At 39.3% G+C, this 12476-nt stretch overlaps 1 protein-coding gene across 1 annotated transcript in view; it reads right to left on the reverse strand.

The window, feature by feature from the left end:
• Positions 1-5018, reverse strand: part of rab3db (RAB3D, member RAS oncogene family, b) — a gene marked incomplete at both ends in the record, with an annotated part of 11124 nt that extends 6106 nt beyond the window's left edge. Inside the window, one exon of the mRNA XM_083896000.1 lies at positions 4782-5018. Within this exon, the coding sequence (XP_083752126.1) occupies positions 4782-5018 (237 nt within the window). The remainder of the gene's footprint in view (positions 1-4781) is intronic.
• Between the last annotated feature and the right edge of the window lie 7458 nt (positions 5019-12476).

Genomic DNA, 12476 nt, shown 5'->3' on the forward strand with positions numbered 1-12476 from the left:
GAAAAAGGCTCTTTAAAGCTGTACAGGGCCCACATTAAATCCCCGGTGAGGACCCTCATAGACATAATACATAGCCCTAACCCTAACCCCTTAACCTTAACCATCACAACTAAATGGCTAACCCTAAAACCAGGTCTAAACTCCCCCAAAAAAAACATTTAAAAGAAATAAGGACCAGCCCAAACCCTCACTTTCTATATGGTTTATAAAAAAGATTATTACACACAAACATAAACACAGCAAACTAAATTAAAAAAAAAAGTTTTTCTTATACACCACTCAGCAATAACAGGACAAAAATTATTATGCATTAAGACAAAAATCACCTATGTATCTTTGTGTTCGGACATTGAACTAAACTGGAATAATGAGGTTACATTAAAGGTGCAATATGCAAAATTCTCCTCCCACTACTCTGCGTTATCAGGGCCTGTGTTCTGGTGACTGAGCTGCATTTAAGAACAGCAGGAAATGCCAGACCCTGTAGATATTCTTTAAATATATATCTATATATATATAGATATATATATATACACTCCATGTTTATTATGTGAAGGAGAACATCAGAGCAGTCCCCAGACATATTCTCAGGATGTCCTGCAAGCGTCTTAGGCCACCATGAGATTGTTGTTTAAGCAACACTGTACTATTACAAATATGTTCAATCTCTTCACGAGAAAACGACAAGGAAATACAGGAAGTGTCTAATGTGCTTCTTTAACATGGCATCATAGTCTTTTTCAGAAAAAAATAAATGCTTCTCCAGGGTAAAGAGAATATTTCACCAGAGTGACCTCCTCTTATACTTGAACAATAGCAGGAATAAGCCTGCAGTAGAAGAATGATCCTTGTCATCCTCTGCTTGTCTGGTTACTGTTTCATGTTATGTATGTATATATATACATACATAACATGAAACAGTAACCTGACAAGCAGAGGTTTATATACATACATACAAATATGTATACATCGCTGTGATTATGTTAACTTTTAATAGACACGTATAGAATCCATGTATTGATTTAACTTTCAGGTTGACTGAGAACATCTGTCCCGTGGACTACCGATGGAAAAACTGCCTTGTGGAAAACAAAAATGCCAATTAATGTACACTGTTCATGTTAACTACAGCAAAAAACGAAATGTATATACAGCTACTACTACTGTAAACAAGTAGTTTTAATGATACAGTATCATATATCATGTGATCAGAGTATATAAATAGAAGCAGGAACAAATAACACAAAATAAACACCACCTCATAAATACACACAGACACACAACACACACATTTATACACCTTTGTGGGGAATGTGTGACGTACAGTGCGTTTATGAATGTATTTATACAGAATATATACGTAACCATAACAAACTTCCTGTTCAGCAAACATGCAGAGAAGGAACTATAGGACACGCTTTGGTCCCTCCCTCTAAATCAGCTGTTACACCATCACACACGCACACTCACCGAGCTGACCAAACGTGTGTGTGTGTGTGTGTGTTTTGGCGTGGACTCCTCTGCTGCTGATTCATCTCAGTCAGTCAGCTCATGTTCTGTTGGTTCACATGAATCATGTGTTTGAACAGCCTTCACGATATTTAACGATAGGTTTTCTATTGCATTGGGGAGGAATGTGTGTGTGTGTGTGTGTGTGTGGTGGTGAAACACCTTTCAGGACCACAGAAAAGACACAGAGCGTTGCAAAGTTGTCAAACATTGTCAAAGTGCATCAGGGCAAATAGATCATTTCCTGAATTTTCAAAAATGTATTAAAATTATTCCTTAAGAGATTTGCAAATATTTTCAATGGATCCTTGTTCAGGGCGATGCCGACTATTATGATGGTAAATTTCAAGTTATTCCAAAATACTTTTTGTTTTTGAGAAGAAAGTCAGCTCACTGTCAAAGTGCATCAGGGAAAATGGAAACTTTTCTGAATTTCAAAAATGTATTAAAATTATTTCTTAAGAGGTTTACAAATATTTTCAACGGATCCTTGTTCAGGGCGATGCTGACTATTATGATGGTAAATTTCAAGTCATTCCAAGATACTTTTTGTTTTTGAGACTAAAGTCAGTTCACTGTCAAAGTGCATCAGGGCAAATGGATCATTTCCTGAATTTCAAAAATTCATTAAAATTATTTCTTAAGAGATTTGCAAATATTTCCAACGGATCCTTGTTCAGGGCGATGCTGACTATTATGATGGTAAATTTCAAGTCATTCCAAGATACTTTTTGTTTTTGAGACTAAAGTCAGTTCACTGTCAAAGTGCATCAGGGGAAATGGAAACTTTTCTGAATTTCAAAAATGTATTAAAATTATTTCTTAAGAGGTTTACAAATATTTTCAACGGATCCTTGTTCAGGGCGATGCTGACTATTATGATGGTAAATTTCAAGTCATTCCAAGATACTTTTTGTTTTTGAGACTAAAGTCAGTTCACTGTCAAAGTGCATCAGGGGAAATGGAAACTTTTCTGAATTTCAAAAATGTATTAAAATTATTTCTTAAGAGGTTTACAAATATTTTCAACGGATCCTTGTTCAGGGCGATGCTGACTATTATGATGGTAAATTTCAAGTCATTCCAAGATACTTTTTGTTTTTGAGACTAAAGTCAGTTCACTGTCAAAGTGCATCAGGGCAAATGGATCATTTCCCGAATTTCAAAAATTCATTAAAATTATTCCTTAAGAGGTTTGCAAATATTTTCAACAGATCCTTGTTCAGGGCGATGCCGACTATTACTGTGTAAAATGTCAAGTCATTCCAAGATACTTTTTTTTTTTACACCTGAACGTCTAAAACACACAATATAAGTTACTACAACTACACACTGGATTGTCTCAAAAGCTGCTTAACTCACAGACAACACAACCATGACACTCTGGATTTGGCTTCACAGCTACAAAACGACACATCTCCGATCTTAACATGTGAAAATCATGTGACTGAGGAGATTCTACCACGACCAGAGAAAGAGGTTTTTTACACCTGATGGTTTCAGACGATGCAGATTTCAACGTCCCACGTTGTTCAAATAGCAAATACAGGGACGTCCTGGTTAAATAAAGCCAAAAGGTCTAGTGTGAGTCATTTAGAATGATTTCAAAAACTAACATGCTGCTCATTAGTGTGTTTGTATTAGTGCAAATTTGCTTTAGCCTTAGAATAAGACTTTTATAAACACCTCACAGAGGCCAGCATCTTGCTCCACCAAATGTACACAGCAGCCAGAACGGACACAGAGCGTGTGAATCGTCTTCCCTTTGTCGCAGTCTGCAGCCTCCAAAAAAAAACATCTAAAAAACACTCGCACTCTCTCGTCACGAACAAACACAAGAGCCTTCTCTCTCTAACCGCTGAACAAATTCACCCTAATAGCAGCAATCTGCCAGAGTGCGAGCACACCTGCCTTTTACACTCTGATTGGTTTAGTGTTACAACCAAAACACCGCCATGAATAATTACTGCGTCAAACACAAAGACCTTTTTTTAAACCATCTGCCATAAAGCAGGGAAAGTGAATTCAGACTGTGAACTCAGAAAAAGAGACACTGGGCTTTGTGATACTGTAATAATACACTTGTATGGGAGTTGTCTGATGCCAAATAAGGGTAAAAAATATATAAATTTGTGTAAAACTTGAGAAAATCACATGAAATGTACAGTTATTGGGTTGTACTGGCCCTTTAAGGCTATTCCAACAGGTAAAAGGAACTGGACAGAGGTAGACTCTGCCAAATATTGTCCCCATGAATGAAACCAAGTGATTTTGATGCTGGGGAAAAAAATGTCAGAATGTCAGAAATATACATTTCATAGGTTGGGCAGGAGCTGCAACCACTTCTTGACAAGTTCCAAAGAGCATTTTATGGGTTGTACTGGTCCTTTAAGGGTATTACAACAAATAAAAATGACTGGGTGAGATATAATCGGCAAGAAATTACCCTCATTAATAGCGTTTTCATGCTCAAAACAAGTTTAGGTGACAAGGTAGGAGCTGCACTCACTTTGTGGCAAGTGGAAATGTACATTTCTTGGGTTGTATTAGCCCTTTAAGGTATATTTCAACTGGTAAAAAGCACTGGATGAGGTAATATTAAATAATAAGTAGAAAAACCTTCAGGGTCACAAGGTAATAGCTGCCCTCTCTTTTTGGCAAGTTCAAAACAGCATTTTATGGGATGTACTGGTCCTTTTACAGGTATCACAACAAAGAAAAATGACTGGGTGAGGTATAATCTGCCAAATATTACCCTCATTAACAGTGTTTTCATGCTCAAAACAAGTTTAGGTGACAAAGTATCCATTTCTTTGGTTGTGGTCGCTCTAAAGGGATATTTCAACTGGTAAAAAGTAAAGGATGAGGTAATAATAAATAATGACAATGATTTTGAGGCAGAAAAAACCTTCAGGGTCGCAAGGTAGGAGCTGCAATCACTTTTTAGCAAGTTCAAAACAGCATTTTATGGGATGTACTGGTCATTTAACAGGTATTACAACAAAGAAAAAGGACTGGGTGAGGTATAATCTGCCAAATATTACCCTCATTAATCGTGTTTTCATGCTCAACACAAGTTTAGGTGACAAGGTAGGAGCTGCACTCACTTTTTGGCAAGTGGAAATGTACATTTCTTGGGTTGTATTAGCCCTTTGGGGATATTTCGACTAGTAACAAGGACTGGATGAGGTAATAATCTGCCAAATATCTCCAACCAAGTGATTTTCAGGTTACAAAGCAGCCACAATGCAGTGTGTCTTTCATTTTCTCACCCAGATCTGCAACTTAATCCTCTTGTCGTTCCGGAACACGGTCTTGACCTTGAAGTCGATGCCCACGGTGCTGACGAAGGCCGACGTGAAGGAGTCGTCGGCGTAGCGAAACAAGAAGGAGGTTTTCCCCACGCTGCTGTTGCCGATGATCAGCAGCTTGAACATGTAATCAAAGTTCTGGTCAGCAGCGTCCTTCTGAGAGGGCTGGTGCTGGAGCCGGGAGTCGTTGGATGCCATCTGGAGGAGGAGGAGACGAGGAAGAAGTTGGTGTTTGCAATCACTCCGTGAACACTAACCTAATCAATGTGAGAGTGAACGGTTGTTTGGGTGAATTCCAATTCCTTGCTTAACCCTCAATCTTAACCCTCAATCTCAAAAATGTGCGCTCCCTCTAGTGCAAGTGCTGTCCCGATTCTCAGAAAAATTAAGTTGAGGGACAAGTTTAAGGGCTGTATCGCCCTCAATATTGAGATTTTCCGAGACCACCCTTGGGAGCAAGGGCTACCCAGAATGCATTGTGTGTTTTGCCATAACAAATATGGCGCTGAAAGCAGCGAAACAAGTGCGCTACAAATTAAGTATTTTCTTTGTTTATAGAGATATAAAAATGATGAAAACCATTATATTATCTTAGTTTAGGCCCATATTATGGATTACTGACGTCATTGTTGCACAACATTTATTTTTTTAATTTTACTTTTTACTTTTGTCAATAGCCGGCCGGTTGCGGGACAAGCGATGGTTTGCTATGGTTTACTTTTCAATAAGTCGTGGTGTGTGGTAACTGTCAGCTGAATATGTCTGTGGTTGTGGTATTTGTATGAGTATCATCTTATAACTAACTGACAACCTAATAACTTGACTGACAAACGGATCGTAATAAATAATCCTGACGTAAATGTGTTCTTCTTCTTCTTCTTTTTTGGAGTTGACAGACTGGACGCAGCTTTCGCGTTATTCTGCCCCCTACAGTCTGAAGACGTATCTGCATTTAAGGGGTGTCCCATTTCTAAGTGACAAAATAACCCTCAACACTTAGTTTTGAGGGCAAAATAAGATTAAGGGTTGAGCTTGAGGGTTAAGATTGGAATTGGAATTGGCCCTTTGTCTCGATGTGTGGCCTGTGATGGACAGGCGACTCTATGTCAGCCGAGATTGAACGGTCACTCTACTTAAGAGTCTGTTTTGGTGTCCACTAACTCGTGAGGGGAATTTTATCCACCGTGTTCAACAGCTACAGTCGTTAATATTGAATCTCTGTGGTCTGGTGCAGGGCAGGTGGTGCATGGTGGATTTATGGTTAAGTGGGTTATTTTCTTCACTGTCACTCACAGCTCTTGGCGCCATCACAGTTTTCAGTCAACAAAAAAAGCAGAGATGCATTCATTAAACCACAGATACTCGATTTTAGCAACTTTAAATCATATGGTCAGTGCACAATCACCAGGGTGGCCTTTTTGGAGGGAAATACTGCTGCAGGGACAAAATAATAATAATAATAATAATATAGTAGATATTGTTTGTTTGGCAGCACATAAAGAATCATATCGCTGTGCTTATCACTTGATCAACTCATGACGTAAGATCACGGACAAACCAGGAACAAGTAGGCTGAGGGGCATTTTCCCGAGTAAGTGTGATTTCTAAGCTTAAGAGTCTACCACATGGAAACCTGAAAATATTTGAATGTAGGCACTCCTTAAACTGGTTCAGGGAGAATTTTAGCCTCAAAATGAGGCTAAAAAGACAGAATCATCACATTTGCATAACCCAACACTACGGTAATTATGGTAATCTGCCGTGGGAATAACACACAACTCCTTATATGGACGTCCTGGGGGTGTGTGTTTATAGGTCACACATTCAGGCTTTTAAAAAACATTGTCTTCTTTGTCTTCTTATGTGTTGTTGAGTTGAGTCAACGTTTCAAAGATTCATTCTATATCGCAAAAACGAGCCAAGTGAATTTTGAACCGTGACGAGATTTGACATTTTTTTGTCCTATATAGTTGGTGAAAATTAAATATTTCATCAGATTGCCGGAAAAAAAAGGATATCAGACACTCTATATTGCACATTTGTATACCCTCTGTGTATGTTTAAGCCCATTTATGGGGGAAAAAAGCAGCCAAAATGCTCTGTGTTCTAAGGTTTAACAGCTTCACAACTCAATCTGCAACAGGACAAGAGGATTTGACCAAACACACAACAGAGTGAACTGTGCTCTCCTGTTCCATGACAACTACTCTGCATACAGACACACAACAAAACTTCATATGCTGCGAGGAAACCCTAACATTTTTAATAAAAAAATGACAATATCAGCAGAGGATTTCTTTGGGGTCATCTGTCGCTTATGAAAAACAAAAACGTGTCTGTTTCTCTGCTCAGGACGTAGAGCTGCGATCTCATATCATGACTGAGGACTTTAATAAGCTGCACATGAAACTCAACAATCAAATAGTTTCATCGTGGCGACGTCACCTGGAACTGGAGCTTTAATCTACTATTGAACGGGGGAAAAAAAATCGGTCGGGCGTTATAGAGAAAATGAACGATCTGTGATCAATGAACGACTGTCAAAAATGTTCAAGCAGACCTAAAACGGAAGTTCCAATTAACGCTGTTTTTTTAGTGTGTATCTGCGTCATTACCTCGTTTACGAAGCCCTGAAGGTTCTTAACAAACAGTTCAGCCACTGCTGAGAACGCTGTGTTTTATAGTAATCTCGGGCTCAGCTAGATCTCTGAAAAAACCCGTTCCGGTTACATGAACAGCAGTTCTCCGGAACAGCAGATCGTCCTGCTCCGGGCAGTAGTCCGGGTACATCCGGTTGCGTACATAGAACCGCAGTAGAAGAATAACGTGCGTTGTGGAGGTGTTTCACGAGCGAAAGTGTCTTCTGACTCTGGGTCTGACTCTGGGTCAAAGCTATTTTTAAACACTGTTAAAACAATGTTTTGATAATGAGTAGCAGTGCATCCACCGTTCCAGAGGGGGGAGCTGCGCTACTGAGAGCTGACTTTGCCAATTACGTCACTTCCAGGTATTGGCCAATCACAAGACAGTTGGGAAAGCTGTCGTTGGCTGGCCAATCACAACACAGTTCTGTCTTCTGGGAGTGAGATTTCAGTCTAAAACAGCGCGACTGAGGAGAGCTTCAGTGAGGAGAGATTTCTATCGGCTCATTTACAGCAACTAGGAGGTTTTTGACCATGAAAACAAGTTAATGTATGTAAGTAGATGTGTGCGATATAGGACCACTCTATGGGTGCTTTAAGAAAACATTAAAATCTATTGTATTTATAAAATCAGAAACAACAGTGCTTTGAGTGTCATTACTCCTGAGGGCAGGTACGAGATCACCTGACATTAGGCCTTTTTAGTATCAGACCTCACAGTGGAGCGGTGAGCTCGCCATGTCTGTGTGTGTGCGCACACTCGCACTCCTTGGGGAATAGTTCACAACTCAGCAATGCTCCTCTTTCTGCCGAGTCTCGTCTCCATGGCGACGGGTCTCGGACTCAGCTGCCAGCCAGACCCATTAGTGGTCCAAAGCGGTCAGTTCGCCGGGCTTTTAACTGGCCAGATGGGTTAGGGTTAGGAGGGCAGAGATATCAGACGCAGAACCAGAGGAGCGGAGAGTCATTAGTGACAAATGAGAGAAGGCCCTGGCTCAATCATTCACTGTGTATACACCGTGTTTACGCTCACAATAATTAAAAGGCGCTGGGGGTGCGAGGTTAGTGCGAGTCCGTGCTCGTCGTTAGGGTTTGGTTTTGTAAACAAATAAGAGTCTGCTTTAAAGATGTAAGAATGTGGCCAAAAACGGTTACTACATTCAAATTCAAAATGCCGAGGTCTTTTACATTTCGTTTTCTGACGTAACTGGCAACCCGTGGTTGCTCGGCAGCTGAGACTCTACTGACTGCAATGATTGGTAGACAGCGGTAGGTGGCGCCACATGCCAAAAACGTGATTTCAAAACATAAACATGATTTGCAGTCTGCAAAATGTATTTTTTTAATGCAAATATTTTGGTTGTACTGTTGTTGTTGGTGAGTTCAGTTTGTTATATGAACATTATTCCTGAGTCTCTGTGACATATTAGGAGGATTTTATGGCTAGTTGCTTTAGATTTATTACATAATGCACCTTTAAATAGAAACAATGTTACAATACAAGTATTTCACGTGTGCAGAAAGCTGATGAAAATGTGCAGAAAACAGCTTTATTTTGAAATTGGACTAGTTGTAAAAACAATTGACAAAAGCTCCAGTGTGGAACCTCTATCGCCCCCTATAGGTATCCAAATAATTACCCCAAAACAGCATTTTGTATGACCTAGTTTCGCACGCACGCACGCAGGCTCCTTTTACACCTGCCATTAAAATGTGTTTTCTGATAGCACCTGACCACTTAAGTAAGTACAGGTGTTAAAACACCCGAGGACAGATTGTTATCTGATCGGTCAGACCACCACGGCAGGTGGTCGGAGACACATTATGATCACTGATGCTTCTCCGCTCCACCCACAACAACAACTAAAAAACAGCTTTCGTCAGTTTTCCTCTTGCCAAAGACGACTTCTTCCCCTTCTAGGAAAAGCAAAGAGGAGTCCATACAAAACCACAACTTCTTCTTAAGAAGAGGGCAAGGTGACGTACGGGGGGGGGGGGGGGGGGATAACCGTGATCAGATAGCAATCAGATCGTGATGTGGACAAGTTGGGAGTCTTCTGATGTTTCTATGATATTTTGACATGTGATATGTTGTATAATCTCTTCTAATGTAGCATCACTTGTCCATAATGCATCCAGGTCAACCTAATTGGAGCTGCAGGGCGAAGAGAACAGCAGCAGCTGTGATTGGCACATCAGGCATCAGGAGTGTGAAACTGGCAGGGACTGTTTACTTTAGAGCACCTTAATTTATGAATCAAAACATCGATACGTGCCCTGATTAGCATATTGCTAATGAAGGAAAAATCGATATTTTGACTAGTTTGGGCTGCCGGTAAAATCACGGCAGTGTGGAATACTTAAAGTAAATATGAATGGCTTATTCTAAGGCTATAAAAAAGGCAATTATACACTTATACAAAACAAACTATTATAATCAAATGTATGCTAACCAACCCCAAATGGACTTATAATATGTGTGACTGTGCACATACAGGCATCTCTCACATAGCAACAGTGTGCAGTGATGACGCTGCAGTTTCTCTGAGAACAACAACAACACTCCATCATAACTCAACCATTTGGTCGACCACACTTTAAGTCACTCTATCGCATTGAAAAATGCATCAAGCTGAACTCACTAACACTGAACGTGACTTGTTCTGAATTTTGTACTTTATATGCAAACCAGGTTTATTATGAACAGACATCTCAACTGTTTGGTAGAGGCCTGTATTGAAATACTGTAGGGTCTAATTTCCTGTTATTGTTATCATAAGTAAATAAAATAAAATAATAAAAAATGCTTTTGCTCTTTTCTTGATGCGTACCTGAAAGGGTTAAAAGAGCACGCCCTTCCCTCTGAGTGTAAAACACACATCATCTGCCCTTTAAGTAGTTTCTTATATCTCAAGACACCTGCACGAAAACCCCAAAATTCAATAATATATTGTGCTATTTCTGGGTCTCTGTGGTGCACATTTGGCGCAGACTAAAAATGACACTATTTCCTCACGCCGCCTTCGTCGTCAGGCTTTTTAATCCCGAGGTAAACCGAGTCATATGCTCGTGTTTGCCGTGCAGCTCAGGACGGCTGCAGGCGAAGCAGTCAGTAGACATTTCTTCCTCTTTTTTTTTTTTTTTTTTTTACGACATACAGTACACGGAGGTTGCGTTCTCGTTGCTTAATTCTGCGGCGGTGTTCGAGTTCCCTCTGAGCGCGTGAAGAAAAGACAACCGCGGCCCTTCCTCCTTCACGTCAACCACATCCCATTGCTTTAAAAAACACCTGCAGTGACATGAGGCCCAGTCACGAGAGGACACAGGCCGTTTACTGAGCCTGCAGCGTGGATGACACTGGTTCACCGGAGTATTTTTTTGGTCGACTGGACTATTATCTGCAGTAAAACAAACACACGCCACTGAGGTGAACAGACACTGATGATGGGGGCGGCAGGATTCCCAGCTGGCTGTGTTTGCAGAGTCCTGAGGCCGAGGCAGTGCTGCCTGACCCACAGGAAATAAGCACTATTGATTAGATAGCAGCTGCCACATCTGTTTGCTCATTAGGGAACGAGAAGAGACACGAGTATTGAAAAGCTCTGTTGTTATGTTCATATGACGTTTGTGTGATTCTGAGCTGTCCCCGACGAAAGACACTCGATGTGAAACAATCACGGCGATGTTTTTGATTGTGGTTGTTCCGTGGAAGGGTCATTAGTCAATGAAAACGCAACGTGAAGCGGTGAGTTAGTCAGCACAACAACATAGAAGAGGAGGCAAAACACAAACAGAATGCCCGGGTATTAAATTAAAGGTGCCATATGTAAGAATGTGGCCTAAAGCGGTTACTACACAACTTCAACATACAGAGGTTTCGTTTTCTGACGTAACTGTCAACCCGTGGTTGCTCGGCGGCTGAGACTCTACTGACTGCAATGATTGCTAAATGGCGGTAGGTGGCGCCACATGCCAAAACATGATTTCAAAACATAAACATGACTTGCAGTCTGCAAAATATTTATTTTAATGCAAGTTGCTTTAGATTTATTACATAATGCACCTTTAATGTCCAAGTAGTTTGATAATTGATTAAATCTTTGAGTTGGGATCAACACTAAAATAGGAAACAACACAATCAGCAAATTGCAAACGTATATACATATATATACATAAATGTATACATATATATACATATATAAATGTATATAAATAAATATAATAAATAAGTATATAAATAAATATATACACACATATATACATATATACATACATATACACATACATATATTTTTATAAATATACATACATACATATATACATATACATACATATATACATATACATACACATATATATGCATATACATATATATATACATATACATACATATACATATATACATATACATACATATATTTTATATACATACACATATATACATACATATATTTATATACATACACATATATGCATACATATATTTTATATACATACACATATATACATACATATCTTTATATACATACACATATATAGTACATCAAAACACCAATTACTTTTTATCCCCATATTGTTCAGGGCCTTATATATCACTATTTTATCAAATTTTCCTTGCTGAATTAACGTATTATTTTAATGCTCCATAAATTATAATAAATTATATTAAAACAATTGTTTTAAAATGAGGGACATTCTCTATTTGTCCACAAAAACAATGCCATTCTGTTAAAAAAAAAAACTATTTACAGGCTCTAACCTGCTGTTCGATAAGTAGTCCGATTACTCATTGATTGATTGATTGATTTACGTTGACATTAATATAAAACGTTTTTTCAGGGACGTTGTCATTTTTGAGGTCTGGAAAACACTGATCGATGTTTTTCCCCTAATTGTGGCGTAACCTGACGCGTTGTTGTGGCTCATCTATTAATCGAAGAACAATAATCGACAGGTCGTGTTCTCTTCCGCAGGTGTTGTGCAGGTGTGTGTGCAGTGTAAAAGGCAGCAGTAA

Source organism: Microchirus variegatus, assembly GCF_963457635.1.
Source record: "Microchirus variegatus genome assembly, chromosome: 10".
Taxonomy (NCBI): Eukaryota; Metazoa; Chordata; class Actinopteri; order Pleuronectiformes; family Soleidae; genus Microchirus; species Microchirus variegatus.